At 30.3% G+C, this 20,928-nt stretch overlaps 1 protein-coding gene across 1 annotated transcript; it reads right to left on the bottom strand.

The window, feature by feature from the left end:
• Positions 1–89: 89 nt before the first annotated feature.
• On the bottom strand, positions 90–20,217 carry LOC131854084 (alpha-tocopherol transfer protein-like). Its single transcript, XM_059205210.1, has 7 exons — positions 20,190–20,217; positions 18,686–18,767; positions 8,697–8,856; positions 4,106–4,352; positions 2,931–3,041; positions 2,123–2,256; positions 90–1,274 (listed from the first exon to the last, which is right to left on the bottom strand). The coding sequence occupies exons 2-7, from the start codon at positions 18,765–18,767 to the stop codon at positions 1,163–1,165; spliced, it is 846 nt and encodes a 281-aa protein (XP_059061193.1). The 5' UTR covers positions 20,190–20,217; the 3' UTR covers positions 90–1,162.
• Positions 20,218–20,928: the final 711 nt, after the last annotated feature.

Below are 20,928 nucleotides of genomic sequence, written 5' to 3'. Positions count from 1 at the left end.
ACTATAGTTGATTAAAACATTTACAATGTAAATAGTAGATATTAAAATAATATTTTCTTTTATTAAAATGTATATTTTCTTTTGTCATTGACTTTAATGTGAAATAAAGTATAATTAATACACTTTACACATTTATTATGTAAGCGTATGCAAAAAAATTTGATGAATATATTTCAAATTAGAAAATGCAGAATATGTAGTACATATAGGTAGTTGAAATGATCCGTAATGAATTTGAAATAATAACGTTGCCCATCTGATGTAAATGGAAATGGTTACCGTGGCCTAGGGTTGTCTGAAACACCATGGGTGTCACGTGCGCGTTGCCGACACTTAAGAAACCACCTTTTCTCAACGAAATAGTTCACAACACAAAAACCGTTCATTATATGATAATCCCTGTACCTAATGATAATGTGGCTACAATAAATGAATGATTCTAGAGATATTTTAATTTTTTATAAAGGTTTGAGATACATTTAATTAAAACTACGTACATTTATTATAACAGCAACCATTAAATCTATTTATTCACAAATACAAGCATTGAATTTTAGCGTTTTTCCTCTGTCCCTCTCTGTCCGTCATATAAGTTCAATATTTTTTTAATATTATAGCTTTATTCGTACTGAATAAAAAATCTAAATGTATGAATTCTTAGTTATATTATTGCTTCATTTTTTATATTTGTACTTCACTTTATTTAGGTATTACAAGTACGTTGTAAAATGTATATAGTATTTTATATTATAAAGACTAAATTAGCAATTTAGTCTTCATAATATAAAATTTTCTAAATGAAAATCTTGTCTTTTTTACTAACTGCTACAAATAGTTGGTGTATAATACACATCAAACCATCTACATACTCCCAAACTAACTAATAATTGTACTATGGATACTAAACAACTAATAGAAATACACGGTTTGTAAATACATACATAATAATCCACTGGATCAATATTTGTTTATTCCCAAGTCATATAAAAATAATATTAAAACTGACAAACATATCGGAAGTATTTCCATTTATAATAAGCTCTTCTAGTGTGCTTCATCTTAATTCTAATTCTAGTTATAACAGTATAAAATACATGTATATTTTTTAAAAGTGCAAAAATATAGAAAATTTCTAGCTTAAACTGATGACATTTTTAATGTATCAGTCGATTGATAGTGTTTTAAAGGATCCAGTCATTGAGTTCTCGACGATGTTGCTCTTCGGTTTCCGCTTAAGATCGGCTTTCCATAAGTTGTCATTTAGGTACATTTTTCTGGAAATATAAATAGTACATTTTTTCTAGACAATTTTACTGATTAATGTAAATTACAGGACTAAATTTCAGAATACCACAGATCAAGTTCTTTTTATAGACAGTGTAAGGAAGATACGGCAGAAGGAAATTAGTATTGGGTATTGTGAATCCATTGCTAGCAATAAACCATGTCAGGTAGAGCTCCACACAGTTCCATCTTAGCTAATTTCTGGTAAATCTGCCTTGATGTGTGACCTGATGTTCAAACTCAACTAATCATCCTCCCCCGTCATCATTCCATTAATTCAGGCACCCGCCCAGTAGCATTAACATCCAATGTATCATCTTATAATATTCTAGTACCTACACTTGAGAATACATTGAGCGAAAATACGACAGTGATACTACTATCAATGATACTGATATTACCTACAGAATATTTTAAATGATATTATGTATACTAATTTATATATTTCTCTAATAAAGATATCCTGTTATATTTAAAAAATAAAACCATTTAATATTTTTATTCTTGACAATTGTGGTAGGTTTAGAAAAGTAGAGTCTAATTCAAAATATGGTACATTATGAGTTGAAAATATTTTATACAAATCTTTATACAATTGCGATGTAACTCGTTTTTTATTTAATTGATACTTTGTTTCATCTACTTACCCTGAGATCTGAGACATGTTGCAAAATGTTTAGTACTCAAATCCCCTAAAGAATAATAATAGAAAGTGCTAATAAAGTAGGTAAACTACTTTATTGGCACTTTGGACAAACGAATAGCTAGGAATAATACTAACGAATAACTATTTAAAATCCGAGATCATAATGGATTGGTATTTAAAAAGATATTTTACCTGTCCTCTTTAATTTTGGTAATCCACTCTTGATGTTGCACCTTCAGGCTCTGGGCGTCTCCACCATATTCCGAAGGCAAAAACTTTTTATCTATCGCCCGCCATAGACTTTCAGTATTGGAATGGAACGTGATCTGGAATTAAAATATAAATAAAATTTAAATTTATTAAAATTTTAACTTATTATTCATAGAATGTAAACATAGAACATCATTTTTTATGTAATTGGAAAGGCAAAAAAGCTGACTGTACAACTGATGATAAGTGGTAACCTATGGTAACAGATATTATATTATCACATGATGCCCGCTATACCATTCATGTGTGGCTATTCCGGAGGACTAAGATTACATGCCTCTTATCCTGTAATTTCACTGCCTTATATCCTATAACCGAAACACAACTTTTAAAGCCATCAGCTTGGTGGCAAAGATAGGGACAGAGGTACCCAGATGAAAGGATGTAAACAGAAGACTTTTATATAGTCTAGTCGAGTGTGTGTAAGTTTAACAGAGAGAGTATACCATAAATGGTCAAAAGGAGATTAATTTGACTGTTAAATTTAAGAGTCAAATTAACTCCATTTGTCCAGTACGCGTGGATTGTCTCAATAACCATACAATCCAATCCAATCAGAATAGAAAAAATAATCGAATATCTCAAAAAAAAAATAGATTTAAATTTAGAATATATATATAACACACAGGTTTTCACTATAAATTAATATAAATAAAAAGAGATTAGATACGGTACGAAGCATGAAGAAGGCAAGAAAGTATTGAGGCATAGATTCATCATATTCTCTTACAATATCGCAAATCTCCGACGGAAGCGCTGGTTTAACTAGTGCGTACAATTTTTCATAATACGACGGACAATTCACTGCGTGCACATGTTTCACTCGGACCGGCATGGCTTCCTGTAATTATATTTATTAATATAATGGTTATAAAATAACATAATAATCTATATTAATTTTGATATTATATTATATACTATATTGATTTGATTTGAATGATGAACACAAATGATAATGATTTCTTTCTTGAACTCAAATGGTAACAACATTATGACTGATGGTACACTTGTTACTAAGCGACAATCATGATATCCAAGAGGTACGACATACTATTCTCATCCGTTCTTCAATCTGGGTACCAAAGTACCCAGATTACAAATAATTCATTATGTCAATAATATTTCACCCTGTAACCGAAAACAGGTTGCTCGGCTGCAAAAATTGGTTAAACAGAGGTACACACACAGAAGAATTTATACAGCGTTTACACACACAGAAGGTTTACGCTGGCGGGGCACCAGTGGAGGGTGATAATATGAGCATGAGGTCGAGAAGCCCATCGTGACAAATTCACATGTAATTTATCACGATGGTTTCGAACCGCGTGGAGGTCAACCTGACATAGTACATTGATTGGGGTCACATCCCCTTCCCCCCTACATCACCGTGTCCTCCCAGTACTAGGCCAATACAGAATATTGTTAACTGAATAAAACCGGATTAAAAGTAAGCTAACAATCCTAACACGAAGGGTGTAGCGATGAAGTCTAGACAACATTAGTTTTTTAGGCGTTTATCATCTGTGATCTACCAGATAGTCATATCTAATTAGTTTTATTAAAGAGTGCAATGAAGAATAAACATCAACATGACAAACTACTAAATGTGTAAAAGTGTGATCCTGAATGTTTGCGGGAGACACAAATCTCTGAGTAAAATAACACAATTAATTCTTACTTGTTAGTATACACTGAAATATACTATTGAAATTATTTATAAAAAGAAAGATGAGAAGAAGGATGCAGTCAAATCTACTTACATATACATTATATATAATTGGAATATTTTTTGTCTCGGTGTTTTGTTAAAATTACTCGAATTAATGGAATGAAATAAAAAAAAAAATTAAATTTACAAATGTTTACCATACATTATCAAATCTAATAGACAAAATAAATACTTACTAGCAAATATAATATGAAATCTCTGAAGTACATAATGTTGACTTTAGGAAGAATTTTTAGTGTGTAGTCCTTGATATCCAACACCACGATATGTCCTCTTGGAAAAAAGTCGTAGTTTCGAAGCCAATAATCTCCTTGTATAGTGAATGCCTTGAGTATGTCGTAAAATGAGAACTTCTCTAACTGTGGATCATCGAGTTGATGAATCAAGATTTCGTCTTCATCAGTTTTGTAAGTAGCCAGAGCTCTGGAAAGATGAAAGGTATTTCTCTTATATTTAAATATGCAATGTTGCACCCGCCCGCGCTAACAGTATACATTGACAGAGACCAGTGGAAGATAACAATATGAGCATGAAGTTATGGCAGTCAGCTCATATCGACAAATTTAGCAGAAGTTAACCACTGACAGCATAGAGGTCAACTTCATATGGTAATTGCTAGCAATGCGGTGTCAGTGGTCTAGCCATTCAGCACTTCAGGTTCTATTCCTCGCATCGTAAAAACATTTGTATTCACGATTGTTTGTATTTCTATTATATGTATACTATGTATGTATTTACAAGAAAAAATCAATTAAGTATTTCTATTAGCTGTCTGATACCCATAACACAAACTCTGTTAGGCTTGCGACTAGATGCCGCTGTGTGAATTCTCTAGGATTATTATTATTATTAATGGTATCCACTACTAAGAAGCCTTTCCTATTGAAGGGGATTGTCAGTAATAGACAGAAAAGGTTGTTATGGTATGTTTTGACAGAATTATTCAATATTAATTGTATGTAAATTATTGCATATACAATATGTTGTTCGAATGTGAGCAAAAATAAATGTAAACATCCGTCTAGTCACACTGAATGGCTGGTCAGTTTAGACTCATGTTGAAATACTAATATGATCGATTACTTACTATTTTGTATTAGAGAAGTCAAATATTATAATGTAGACTTTTATCTATACGAAATATTATGATGGCTACACGACGATATACAGGTTATTTTTAAATTAAAGCCATAATCAAAATGCTTCGTTCAAAATGCTACTATTGAAAACGCATACCTAAATCTTTGTATGAAATGAATTGTACTTAACTCAGTTATATGTTTATTGTATTTTATTTAATATTTCTCAAATATAATAATTTATCGCAAATATTGTCTAGCAGAAAATGCTTCAAGTAAGTCCGGTTTGCTTTATGAGGGCAAACAGTTTTATACCATTACAAGTATAGCTTGCGCCGCCTTCATACTGATATAAGTAGTATTGTATTATTTTTCTGTAAATTGATAACATATATCGGTTAAAAGCAGGTAAGAAGTTGTTTGGTACTACTGATAGACATTCTTTAAAAAAAATATTATTTTTCAACCGTTGTTAATGGAGATCATGTCTCAGCAGTCAAAAATATAACAAAAAGTGACCAATTAAGTGCAACTAATTAAATATTTTTTTCATTGAACATAGTTTTTTTTATAATTGAAATGGCAGATACGGTTAAGGAAAATCATCTTAATGGAAATTATCATTGCCTATATCTAAGAATATCACCATTGACATAACATGGTCGCTCATGCGTTGCTATTCATGAGGACATGCCTCCGTACCCGTAATTTCAATATCATGTTGACCTTCATACTGGTACGCATGTTACTCACGCACGCAGACGATTTGTACAAAGTTTACCGCGGTGAAACAAATAAGTCGTATATCTGACCATCTAGACGACCTCGGTGGTCTAGCGGTCGAGCACACCGCTTTACGACCGATGGTCGCGGGTTCGATTCCTCGCACGGCACAAACATTTGTATTCATGAGTATGATTGTTTGTATCGGTCTGGGTGTTTTCTATGTATAATATGTATGTATTTACAAAAAATAATCTATATGCATCAGTTATCTAGTACCCATAACAAAAGCTTTAGCTAGCTTAACTAGGGTCTAGATGGCGCTGTGGTAATTGTCCTGAGATATAGATATATATACCTTAAAGCTTACATTTGACAAATAAATAAAGTATCTACCGTCGTTGATATAACATATGCCATATGACATTGATGTTTTGTTGCTGTCAATGATGGACGGATGGGCATGACGTCATAAAATTTGTCAGTAATAATAATTGACATAATCACATTTGTATTCTGCATATGTTTTAAATATTCATCTTGTCTTCCTTTGCACTTTGTAAACAGGACCAGTTGAAACCTAGACTGTCAGATTTTATCTCATAATTTATTAATTACTATTGTAGCCACACGGCATGCAAAAACTCTGAATTTAAGATACAGTTATACTTTACTAGGTGTTACTAGAATTGTCTACTTCTTTTACCTCAGTTTAGATAAAAAATAGCCTATGTTCGTTTTCTCTGTGTCATCTCATCTATCTATTCTGATTTTAAATTTGAATAAGATTCATTAAACTGTTTATCTGTGAAAAGATAACAAACAGACTGACACATTTTCCAATTTGAATGCAATATACATACAATAATAATTTAAAATTTAAATAAATTTGATCGAATTTTAACCAAACAAAAGTTTCAATTAATTATTCTATATCTACATACCTATATAGTACAAGCTCTGATTGAGACTAAATGGTACTGTCAAGGATAATTACTTTATTCAGTCATATAGATCGTTTTGATTGACAGTATTGCCTCAAATCTGTCTGAATCAACAAAGAATCATTTTGGTACTATTGCTTATTCGTAGTGGTTATTTGCTTAGTGGGTATTCGGAGTAGAGCCAATGGACAGTTTTCGTTTAGCATCTTATAAATATACCCAGACGCCGCCCGGTGACATAATGTAGAACACTCATTGTAATATCCTACCATATACCACGCATATGAGCGTACTTAATAATTACTACGTATTGTTCTTTGGTCGTCATATAAAAGAAGTATATAGGTATGGGTACTAATAAATATATTCGGAATATATAGTTTATTGTGTGTGATGTATGACGTACAATGTGTTTTTGTAATATTCTATGACAATTTAAGGACACAATTTTACAAATTTTAGTTATTAAATATCTTTATTTCAATTATAAATAAAAATAAAGTAATAATAACTGTAATGATGCTAATAATAATAATCCTTAATTCTGAATATCTAACATCTAACTAATTTTTATAATGTATTAATTTACGTAATTATTAGATTTATTAATAAAATTTGCATGCCTACGGAAAAAAGGCATATTACAGCGCAGCCTACTAATGTCACTGTGGCTTAATTATTATGCAAATATATGTCTGTAATGCAAATAAATGACTTACTTACTTTGTCTATTGCAAATGTGTTATATGTATACGTCATTACACCATCAAATGCCTCTGGCACTCTAAATATGGTGCATGGTGCACAAAACACGAATTTTATAAGTGAGTGCATATGTATATATGGTTTATGAAGTGTGAAAACGTGCTTGAAATTGTTGAGAATTTAATTTTCTAAAAACTTTTGTTTACGTGACGCAGTATTTACAGATGTACTATATAAATTTTCAGTGAGCATTATCAAATAGCTATTCTATATATATATATATATATATATATAAAGGACGTTTTACAAAAAAATACCAAAATATAAGAAAGCAGTAAACATTCTTATTGAGAACGTAATAAATGTATGAAATTGTACGCGAAATAAAATTTATGATTGATATATAGCCACAGCAACAAAATATACATAAGTACATGCGTCATATAAGTACTTCTTAAATTCTAGTTTTTTTATGGCCACGTAATAAAGACATATTTTGTAACTAACTTAATATGATACAATATAAGGAAGATACGTAGGGAAATAACTTACTCGACCCTGAATAAGGTCATTTTAAAAATTATACAACAAATTAAAATGACATAAGTACCTATATTTAAATTGTACAGGAGTTAATTTTAATTCGTTGATAACATAAATTAATAACAAGTGACTTTTAAACAATGTTATCCCCTTCTTCATTACACATACTGGTATTTTTTTAATGAAATATCAATTTCAATCTAACAATAAATCAAAATTGTTAGACTTGTGATATTCGTTAAGACTCGGAAATATTTTATTCGATATTAATGTTTTGTACGTCATGATAAAGTGATGGTTTAACAAATATTGGAAAACTGTAAAGTACGACTGAAAAATAAAATATCAGTAATTGATAAATTTACATAATCCAATATACGCATTAATTTTAATACGTTGATCCATGATTGAGGCATTTCTTCTTAAATTTGTTTTATTTTTTAGAATTGCAACCAGTATTTTTAAAAATACTAGAGGAAAGAATTTGAGTTTGAAGACTGTTTAAAAAAGTTTTAATGAAATACATATATGTATACTGTTTACCGTCTAGATTCGGAAATTGGTATAATAACAGACAATAGTTGCATGAAATTTTATTTTTAAGCAATTTATTTTATAATCATGTAGTATTTAAAAAAAACTCATATCGTTAATCGCTGAAATATTGCGGGTGTATGAGGTGTGCGGGGCGCGGTGTCCGATTTTTAAATAATTGTTTATCACGGCCTTAAGCTATTGTTACTTATAATATATTATATAATCGTATTACGTACGTAATTGAGAATGCCGCTGTCATCTTTGAGGACGTGGGATCCCTTGACGTGTACAATTCCGTGAGTGAGGCGCGCGTCGTACAAAACCTCTCGATGCACTTTTTAGTCCGTTCCAGACTACCATAGCAGCTGTGCAGAAACTTTCTCAGCATTATTTCATCTGGAATATGAATTTTTACAATAACATTAAAAAAAATCTTCAAATCCGTTGAATTTTGATTCAGATAGAGGTACTTAAACAACTTACAGCAAAGATAGAGAACTTTCAACATTCCTTTTTTGAAATAAAAATATCTCTTTAGTTATTAATAATCATTGTATTCAAAATTGTTTGAAATAATAGATAATAATTTGATAATAATAAATAGAGACTGTAAACAAATTGAAAGTAATAGACGTGTTAAATATTACGTATTTGACAGTTTGACAAATAAAACTGGTTAATATATTTTGACACTATGTACCTACTAAAATTTTGACTTTTCAAGTCCTTGGCCTAAGTTCGTTATAATGTTCGTGTTGTTTACAGTTAGTTATAATGAGATACATAATACCTAATTATGAACAAAATGAAATATATATTACACTAGCCGTAAACTTTGTTTTGCTACATACATTAAAATAGCTATTAAAAATAGGGGTTGATGCTATGAGGCTGAAAATTTAGGGATGTATGTATTTTTCAATCCTAAATAAAATAAAAATAAAATAATATGTCGAAAAATTAAAAAAATATATTTAGGGGTGGATATCTCTTACTACTTAGGGGTATGAAAAATAGATAGTAGTTGATTCTCAGACGTACTGAATATGCATATAAAATTTTATAAAAATCGATCAAGCCGTTTGGGAGGAGTATGGTAACTAACATTGTGACACAAGAATTTTATATATAAGATTATATAATGTTGAAGTTCATGAAGCTGGACTTTTCCAGAAAACGCTGAACACATATACTCAGTATAACCACACATAATATTACCTACATAGTATAACGGAAATACTAGTATAATGTTAAGTAAGGGCATCAGGTATACCTTATTAGGTACATTATTGTTTGCCTTTAATGATCTAGACACGCGGCAGCGTATCAAGCCGAGTTTCAAGTAAACTGGCCTTGCAGCACCGTGTGTATATTTACACGAACCATTTGGAGCCACTTTTGACCCCCTCATAACTCAAAAACTCTTTCACACAAACCTGTCAAATTTGGTTCATATATTGAGACTTGCGAGATAAATATGTGTTCCAAATTTCATAAACATATCTCAAACGGTTATTTAGATATTAATGTCCAAAAATCGTCATTTTTATCACTGATCAACTATAGATCAAAATTATAACCCACTTCCAGATGACCTAGGAAGTTCAAATTTGGTATGCAGATAGGTAATTAGGTGAATATAAAGGAAAAAATCTGAAACTGGTAAATTGTTATCATTTTACTACAATTTTTCACTTTAATTGATTCTATTTCAACTTATACTGGACGAATACTAAAATTCTATGAAAACGTCGATAGCCACCAATTGACATTGATCCCTGGCGAAAAATCTCATCTTGTACTGGACCGAAAGTAATATTGTATGAAAACGTCGATCATTACCAATTTACGTTGACCCCTTCACATCAGTGTCGATAACTAGCAAACTTCAAATATTGCATATATATTGCTATAATTTAGATTCTGTCTAAAATATACTCGTACTTATAACTAGGAGTATAGTCGAATTTCGTATTTATTATGTTATTAACTGAGATTTGGTATTAATTATTGGTTCAATATTTAGCGCACATCGATAGTGTAAAATCATTATTTTTATAAATAATTATTAAATAATAGGCATTTCGGTATAGGGCGCCGCGGTGGCGCCGTGTGGGAGCGTGCTCAATGTTTTGTTTCTGGATATCTAACCTATAAGGTTGCGATTTATGCTACGAAATTTATAGCTTTCTTAAATTATACTTATATATTTGTGATTATATTATTATTACATTATTTTAGTAAATACGTATGGTATAGACAATAGTTTAAACCAAAAATTAATAACAATTTTAGTATAGTTATAAATAGGAATGTACAGTTAACTCGAGAATGAGAACTTATTGGTAACAAATTGTTTTCTTGAGAATTCAATAGATAACAGTCAATTTGTTACATAATCGTCTTTACGAACTATAACGTGTCAATACGAAGTTTCACATATTAAATAATGTATATGTTCATTGAGAATAATTCCGTATTTGCTTAACATATGCTATTACTATCCACAAATCACAAGGCCTTAGTTTTGGCAGTCCTCTTCTCAACATAGCCTCCTCTATATTTAATAAAGGGCAGGTTTACGTTGGACTCTTCAGAGTTAAAACCCTAGATGGAGTACGTCTTAACAATTTTGATCCAAGTCACGAGAGCTCTATTGTAGAGTACAAGACGTTATACCGCCCCGATTTGCCCAAAAATTCCTGATACTGAATTGGCATTGCACTTGAACATTTAAAAGTTACAAGAAAATATAGAAAATAACACAAAAAAAAAGACAATTATACCCCGTAAATATACGAAAATACAGTAATTTATCAAAAATAATTTGGTATTAATTTAGTTATAAATAAGTACCTCGTATAATTTATGTACAAAAAGTAATGATATCCCATCAAAAACATAAATGTGAAATAATAGCCGAGTTTAATATTATGATATATGGCTTGATTGTTGACTTCTACGACAAAAGAGATGAGATCTAAATGGGTGCCAAGTTCATTGGTCTGTCCTGAAATGTATTTATAACAATATAAAATATCATTTCTTCTTATAACTTAATATACTGTAGCCTAAGGTCTAAAGTTTTCATATACGAAATATACTGTAGCCTTCGCAAGTTCTAAACATGTTACTTGTCGGTAACTAGCAATCGAAAGTAATAATTGGTATATGAGAACTGGCTAGATGGTACAGTATATTATCCTAAGTTATAAGAAGAAATGATATTTTATATTGTTATAAATACATTTCAGGACAGACCATTGAACTTGGCACCCATTTAGATCTCATCTCTTTTGTCGTAGAAGTCAACAATCAAGCCATATATCATAATATTAAACTCGGCTATTATTTCACATTTATGTTTTTGATGGGATATTAGTTAACAGTATTGTTCAAATAGTTAAAGATTACAGCACAATATTTACGAGCTTAACGGAAACTAGTTCTTGGAAGGTCATGTAACTTTTGGTATTTGCCTGGTTGTTTAGTTGGTAGAACGAGGTACATCTGTAGATTTTTCGATTATTTCTCATTAATTTCGAATAAAAGACTGAGCCCATTGCTAGTAATGGGCCCACTAATCCTAATGGTACTATACCAGGTCGGTGCCTACACTATACCACTTTAAAAACTAAACCATTGTGGTAATTTTTTTATAGACAAATTTGCTTGCGGTTTACCGGGTGGTAAGGGATTACAGCCACCTATGAGCATCCGTAACACAATTCCCATAATTGGCCTTTCAACTTTTTAAAAGATCGGCAACGCGCTTGCATTTCATCGGTTAGGGAATACTGCTGCTGGATGGTAGTTTCTCAATTAAGGTAATTCCTGGGTGAAGTTGCCACCATGGGCTAACTGACGCTCTATCTATCATACTTCAAGTAGTAGTAGCTATATGGCGCTTCGCAAGTAGATATATGGCGTTAGCGCAGATCCGTGTATAATTGTCTACTTATGTTCGACTTAGAAGACGAAGTAATAAAAATTTTCTGGTACTGATTTCCGCGACTTTATCTGGTGACCATGTCTAACCATGAACCGTGAACGTGTAACAAGGAAGTGGTAATTCGCGCAAGTAGAACTGTGAAAACAATGAAAAAAGTGTGTATGATATTGATATATTGTTAATTGTTCTGTATCAAAGGAAATGTTTTTATTTTTAGGATAGTATTTTTAGCAACAAAAATAATTGTGTTCACATATACCAATATTTTAAATCGTTTCATAAACCGATTTAATTACAAATTACTATAGATCAAATACTAAATCTACTATCTACTAATAAATATTAAGATCCGTTACTTGGTTCTAAATAATTATGGAGAGATTCATATGGTATAATACACACTAAGAACAACTTTGTTTTGCTTATGTAATGGTTGACATTACGACAATTTTAAAACAAACTTTTGACGTAAAATAGTCATCATACTTTATGAACACGGTAAACAAAACTACGAACATATTCTTGTTTACAGTCCACTCCACGGTACAGTCTGTATAAAATTCGAACAATTTAGTAGTTAGTCACTTTTTGTTATATAATTCTGATTTTATCTTTATTTTTATGACTATGCACTATTTAGTAGTTTATATTCACGCAAAATTATAAGTATGTAAAGTTGTATAATTTCTGTGTCTGGTATAATTTAAATATCAACTAGTAGCAGTGTTTCCTGTTCGTATTTGAATATTGAATAAAAAAAGGTAACAAACATTTTTATAAGTGTTTAAAAATAAAACTGAGCAGAGCTTATGCTATGCAACTAAACAACTAATTAAAAAGCTTAAAATATTTTTTTTGTAAAGACAATAGACATTCATGCACTCACATTAATGCAATAATTCATATTCATGAATACAAATGTTTCGCGACTATCGTAAGTAAGGTGGTGTGCTAAACCGTACCTACATAGTATCATCTACATATTTATACTGTGGCTAAATCGCTAGACCACCGACGCCGTTACTAGTTCTTTTCGTTCCTAATTATTTTCATAAAAGAGAATAGAATAATTTTAATATTTAAGTAATTTACTCCGTACTAATGGTAAAAGTGTGTCTAAATATTTTACCAAAAATGATAATTAAATAGATTATTTGCATGTACATAAAAAAACAATTTCTATTGTGAAAGTAGGCATTACATATCATGGCGAGACACTGTGGTAGGTACGCATGCGCAGCACTGACTGATAATGCCAAAGAAAGTTGCATGTCTGCTGCCTCTGATACAGTTAATAACAACATTACCTAATATTAGAAATCTGAAAGTGTATATTTGTACATTTCTATTCGTTAGATCCTCTTTTATAAACAGAAAAGACGTTATCAATTAGACAGTGATTTTTTTCTTACGCCTCGGGACGTCTTTGCCAAGTCGATTCACTACGATTTTTTTACTAGCAGGCACGATTTTGTCTATTATTTATTTACTACTGTTTGTAATGTATCAGAAGTTGGTAAGTATCAGTATCTAATACATTAGTTTTTCTGTAGGTTTGAAGTGCCTTCTGAATTCGATCCAAGAAGCTATAAATTTCAGGTGCGACCAATAGCATTAGAATTGTTCAAAGAGTTTTAGCGTAAAATCCTTAGTGTAAATTGAAATCATTACCTAAAAACCATCTTTTATGTCAAGATACACGGTATCCTTCAGTGGAACGATAGTTCTGTAATATGGTTTTTCGTACGATAAAGTATTAGTAGATTAAGAAATTATATACTTGTCATATATTTCTTACTAATAAAATATGTGTATATTATATTTATAAATATATTTAAATTTACAATACAAAGGCACAATGTATTTTATGTCTTCTGAGAGATACCTATAAATGTTACGACTTACACATATTTACATAACTATGAAACTGGAAATAAGGGAACTGTTAATGTATGCAATTATTGTCTTATACAAATGTAGTTATTGACAGTAGAGTTGCCAATATCGAAATATTTTATGAAAAAAGCCAATATGTGTGGTTTAAAAAGATAATGGTTATTGTAAATTACTCATAGAAAACCCAAACAAACTATTGTAACTAGGTACATATTGACAATGAATATACAAAACCTATAACCATTGGCTGTTTATTCTTTGTTAATAAATATTTGTTCAAATATCGTTCATTTTTCTGTTGCAATATTTATTAATATTCAAAGTCTTCGCAACTATTTCTTATAAAAATTCAGATTCGAAATATAGTGAGAATTAATTTGACTCTGCAGAACCTCATTTAGGACCTAAATTTGTTTACATATATATAAGTCAATCAGCAGTAAAATGATAGATATCACTGAATAGGTGTGCTTACCTATAATAAAGTGGACCAAATAATATATACTTAGATAAAACTAGGTGTAACAGGTACTAGGGATTAAATAGAAGAGATAAAAATTCTGTACTAACCCAAAACAGTGAAGCAAAAGCAAGTAAACGATGTTTAAAACTCATCATTTGCATGTATACAAACTAAAAATGTTTATTATGGTAAATTCACATTGCACTCTTTATACAATAGTGCTTGTTGTTTGGAAAACATGACTTCGTCATGCCAGCGAGTATAATACAATACTTCTGAGTCTCAATCTAATTTCCTTACCCTTTAATCTGAAATACAGCTTGCAAAGTAAATAACATGGACATAGACCCAGACTCAAAAAGTTTATGAGATTAAACTTTTTAAAGACATTCATTTAAAAATAACAAATGCACAAGATTTTGCAATTGTGAATTGACTTTCTAAATAATGTTATTACTAAAATAGGTTCTCCGTTCCAGAGACCGATTATGTTGACAGATCAGATAACAATGACAGTTATAATTGCAACAACTATTTGTGGTTTTGATTAACTCTTTATTATTTTAGACCGAAAGCTCTAATTTGGACAGAAAAAATAATAAAATATAAAATCATATTTCAATAATTTATTCGTTCGGTTGGAAATAATTTTCACGAGTACCTACTTAAAGGTCATGGCTATAAGAGGCGAAACGCATTAAGAAACCTAAATTGGGACATTTTATATCATTTTGTGAATATATCTGGATCTCTTTCAACGTGCCTATTTTCAGTTTTATATCCAGAAATATGATTTGGAGAAAAAATCTCGATGATAAATATCTGTCATTTGTATATTTATGATGTTTACTGGACTCTGGTTCTGGTTCTTAATGCACGACGTGCGGCGCTTGTTTATTCTTCGACGTTGGTCTAACATATATTAAAACTCCAATTTCTGCAGTTAATTTTGAAATAAACTTGAACAAGCTGGTATATATTTGCTAAGTATAAATAATATCTACAACAACAGTTTCGGTTGTGTATTCTATGTTAATATGTTTTAGTGCTTTTGTTTCCTGTCATATTTTTTTCTTGTTTAAAGTTTTTGTAACTAATTCCTGTGTCTAAATATTCGTTATTACTGATCGCTTGAAGTTATAGGTTGACTTTAAAAAGAACAAAATACAGCGACAACTAGTAGGTTAAAAAATATGGGTATTTTACTGAAGTGCCTTAGTGTCTGAAATGAATAATCCTACATGACCTTATAAGTTAATGATTTTCTAAATTGAATATAATAGTAATAATATTTCTTACACTATAGTTTTTCCATAAATTCAACGTAGATTATGTAAATTAAATGCAGACAAATTATCTTTTTGTCTGTTTAGTTAATTACAAATCACGGAAGTATTTTATTTATATAATATTTAGTTTCATAATTTAATATGCAACATACAATTATGTTATAGAAAATTAAAAAAATATGTACATAATTGTATTATTATAATGCAGTTATTTTTAGAAACATACTCCGTAATTTCCAACACTTTTGCCTAAATATAGTGAATCACACCATGTCCATGTAGTTACTACAGATACATGCAAAAAACTTTCTCTTTTTTTAAGTCGTCTCGAATTTTAGATGCCTTTTTAGTTAAAATTTGGGATTACATTTTCTTTATTTCCATTACTTACACTAATACTAATGATTATCATATACAGACATATTGCATCTCTATTAAGCAGGTATAGCTACGTTTGTATCTTCTTATAAACAGAAAATTATTCGTAAATAGCAAAGAGTTGTACATAACTGTTTAGTAGCAGTAAGATAATAAGACAAGTGTAATAATAATATTCATTCAGGACTCATATCCCAGATGAGGTATTTACAATTGTTGCCATGGTTATCATCTTATTAATTTAGTTTCTTATAGGTGTTTCCATCACTAGAAAGTTACTCACAAATATAAATTATAAATATATTAAAGGTGTTTTAGTATTTACTTTATTTGAACTCATGACCTTCAGATAGAAGCCGAGGTAGTAAATTAACACAAGGCAAAAATGTAGACACGAATTATTAGAAATAAATATACAAGTTTCTCGTTTCCGTGGCCAAAAACTGTATGCAAGCATTTTATTGCGTAATGAAAAACTATAAATTACTAAAATATTAATGTATAAATCTATAAATATACGCACTGACCTACAGACGTTATCCATCACTTTCACTAAGTAATTATATATGTACATAAAACAGACTCGTCCGTTTTATCACTTAGATTTACTTTTTTTTTAAAACTCTAAGAAAGATTCTGTATTCCATTATATTCTATTTTTGTTAATTTTGTTACGTTCATAGTTACACAAACATTTAACGTAGAGAGATTACAGGATTTAAATTTGCTTTCATAATATGTTAATTATTTATTTAAGTAGTACCTAACAATACAAAAGTCATTTTACATATACTAATTGCATTTATTGTCTTTAACAGATAGATTTATAGACAGATTTTAAAATATTCCGCTAATAAGAATGCGGTACTAACGGCCGTCCCGACATCACCCGGATAGTAGAACCTGAACCTTTATCCGGATATTATTCTGTACTTAAATGAAGACTTTTTAAGACTATCTCGCACTTAGAGACAGACACGGTGGAGAACTTTAAATTATAATATGTACAAGCGGCTCGCCCAATATTACACAGGTGTTGCTGGCAGCTTGTCTACAATTCTTTTTATAAACTTTGTATTTTTATATCTGTTTTTTTATATGTCACTTTTGACTAGTTGTTGTTACTTTTCGCTGTGAGCCCTTTTGGGAAATATACAAAATTATTACTACTATTTGATTTTTAATTAAAATAGACGTTGTGTTACCGCTCCAGTCACAACAGGTATTTCAATTTTGGTACACAAACCCTCAACGAATTATACAATTGAGCTACAACGAATAGAAGAAGCATATGTTAAAGGCCTATATCCGGGGGCTACATAGTTACGCGAAAGTGCTAGACGGATGGTATAGAACTACACTTTCATTCGAAATATCTCTGTTGCTGACTGAAAATCCATCCAGTATAGCATTATGAAATATATAGACATCGCGAATATACAGACAGATGCAATGCGGTATTTGACTTATAATATTTATACGAGTAGATACCGTAATGGGACTTCACGTGCGTGTATATTCATATATAGTGCTTATAAAATGAATTCAATGCCTAATATTAGACTATTACTCGACTGTCAATAGCTTTTGTTTCCTGTCATAAATGATTGAAAGAGTTAAGTAGGTAGGTACTCCTTTCAATATTCATAGGTTCGATTTCTGCACATTAAAAACATTAGTATTCATGATTTAATAGCGTTTTTCGATGTATTATATAAGTTTTAAAAAATGCGTTAGATTACATTTCAAAAACTTCTATCTTACGTTTCAAATTTACGAAATAAAATTTAAGTGTAAGACAAACATTAAGCACGAATATAAAAAACGACGCGGCAAATTGGAGTCATGCAACAGATATTGATGCCTACGCAGCCAGTGCCACAATTTGTTTTGTGCATGTGATGAATAAGCGTCCAAGGGGTTAAGGATCTATCAGTTATATGGTACTCACAATAGAGGTTACGCGACTGTTATTCCAAATATTATTTTCATGGTTTCAAAGCAACACATGATCATACTTACATTTCGCTGGAAGTTTAGCGTATTTAAAATTGTAGTAGCCATATTATTTTATCAGTGTCATAGTACAGCCTCTACATAATTTAGAACTAGATGAGGCTGTGTGATGTGTAGTACCTATTTGTCTATTTTGTCACTATTGATGCCAGCAGTAACAAGATTGCAGAGTTTTCGGCTCCAATGCCACTGTTACCACATCAACATTAACGTGCAAGAATTTCCACTCACCAAGGTCTCGGGGTAGATATGTTTCTTTGGCGATCCATTCCTTAATGGACACTAAATCTTGATCATTGACTTCTTGTGGCATCTAAAACACATATTTTCATTTTATTAATATCACAATCTATTATTATAATTTTTTTGAAGATAGGTAGATCTTGAAAAAGCCTTTTCCATGGATGTACTATTTTAGTCGCCAAGCAGCTTGCATTGTGCGATGTGTTTCGGTAGTATAGTGACATAAGTGAAATTACAGGATAAAGCATTACATACTCCGAAATAGCAACGCCTGAGTGATTTCACGGGCGTCATATGATTAAGTGATGTCTGTAGCGTGTAGGAATATAGGTGACAGTGACCACTTAACATCAGGTGCGTCAAACAGCTTCTGACAAAATTAATACGAGACTAGAAAATAACAAATTAATTGGTTGAATAAAAATACTATATTCTGTCAAATTTAGCAAAGATTAGATTATCAGATATAGAAAGAAAAATACATCCAAATTCAGAACATTATCGTTTTTTTTTTATTTTACTGATAAATGAGAAACTACCTACACGCTGTTATCTATGGATACGACCGTGGCCATTTCTCGATGAATTCGCCACAATTGGTCAAACTGACCTGATTTCAATCTCACCCTAGGCACAGGCAGGTTACAATCAAGTATTTAAAAAATATTGTTTAATTAATTCATGTTTGTGGAAGCTAGAAACTAGAAATAATGCAAAGGTGTTATAAATATGAGACTTAATTAATTGTAATAAGAGGTACAAGGTTAAGTAAGTTCATATTTGGAACACCATAGCACTTACTGCAATGTATTTAATTTATGATATTGCAATCGTTATTACATTACAAAATACTTAGTTGTTATAATTTGTGTATTACAATATAACAACTAAGTATTTTGTAATGTGCTAATAATGTCTTGACGTCATATCTAGTATATAAAATTAATTACTTAGTTAATTGAACATTATATTGTTACATTTAAAATAATTTAAATGAAGAACTTATGATTTTTTTTACTTAATTAATATAATTTACCTAAATAACAAAAAATATATCTAAATATATTATCACTTCTGTAGCACCATGTAAAATAATTATTTATTTATTTTATTTCTAACAGAAAACGTAGATTATACGTTCAACGATTTCTGTTGCGTATGTAAGTTTATCTACAGATTTAGTAACAAATAAAGTTGAGCTTTTCACTTATTATATAAATGTACTTTACTTTCTAGATAAACACATAAAAAGATGATATAGATTTACTTAAAAATTTTAGAAAAAATGACATAACAATCCATTTATTTAAGTTAAATTAAAGATTTTCTTTTAACAAAATTTAAAATTCCCAAATAGGATGTCTTGCTTTTATTATATATTACATGATCATACGTAATAATAAAAATATACATACTTAGATATTTAAAGAAAACATTTAAAATTACATTTTAATGACTAACAAAAATATTTAAAAATAATATAATTACAAACCTTTGTGTCGACTCAGAAACGTTTTCACAAAACCACGTGTAAGTGTTCACTATAACGTAACAATAGCCGCAAAAATTTTATGTTCCAAGTATTTAAGAAATTTGAATGTGCGCATTAAATTTCGTGGAGTTGCACGTTTTCTGTCCACCAAGCAGAATGGTATCACCACTCTGACTAAACTGCTACAGCGAACACAATCACAACTCGCAATACTAACAGACAGCGCTATACTTCCGAATTTACTCTTATGTGCATACTCCGAAATCATTTATGTCTACTCCGTTGGCAAACTCAGTCGTAATGATACGACGGTGTTGCATCCGAAACTGAATATGCTGATACAAAATAATACTAATTCGGTATATGTTGTCATAATGATAGCATTGAGCAACCAATGGATACCTACATTCATGGCCTTATGTGCTTACACTGTTAATAAATTTAGTTTGATTCTTGCGTCAATGTAATTTAATAAAATATGAATAATATTTAGTTTGTACAAACTAAACACTGTTACTTCAAAAGGTATTTAATGTTCGCTACAATTTTGTATAAGAAATAAAATTTTATTAAAAAATAAAAATAAAATACTTAGTCACCCTTAGCACGTAGAGCTATAAAAATTGATAACAACCTATTATCAGGCCTATACATATATTTATCAAAATCGGTTAAATACATACCTACATAGAAAATATCCAGACCGATACAAACAATCATACTCATTAATTCAAATGTT

Source organism: Achroia grisella, unplaced genomic scaffold (assembly GCF_030625045.1).
Source record: "Achroia grisella isolate CSIRO2021 unplaced genomic scaffold, CSIRO_AGI_Agris_v1 utg1186, whole genome shotgun sequence".
NCBI lineage: Eukaryota > Metazoa > Arthropoda > Insecta > Lepidoptera > Pyralidae > Achroia > Achroia grisella.
The sequence above is the reverse complement of the archived record's forward strand: the minus strand, read 5'-3'. Positions and strand labels throughout refer to the sequence as shown.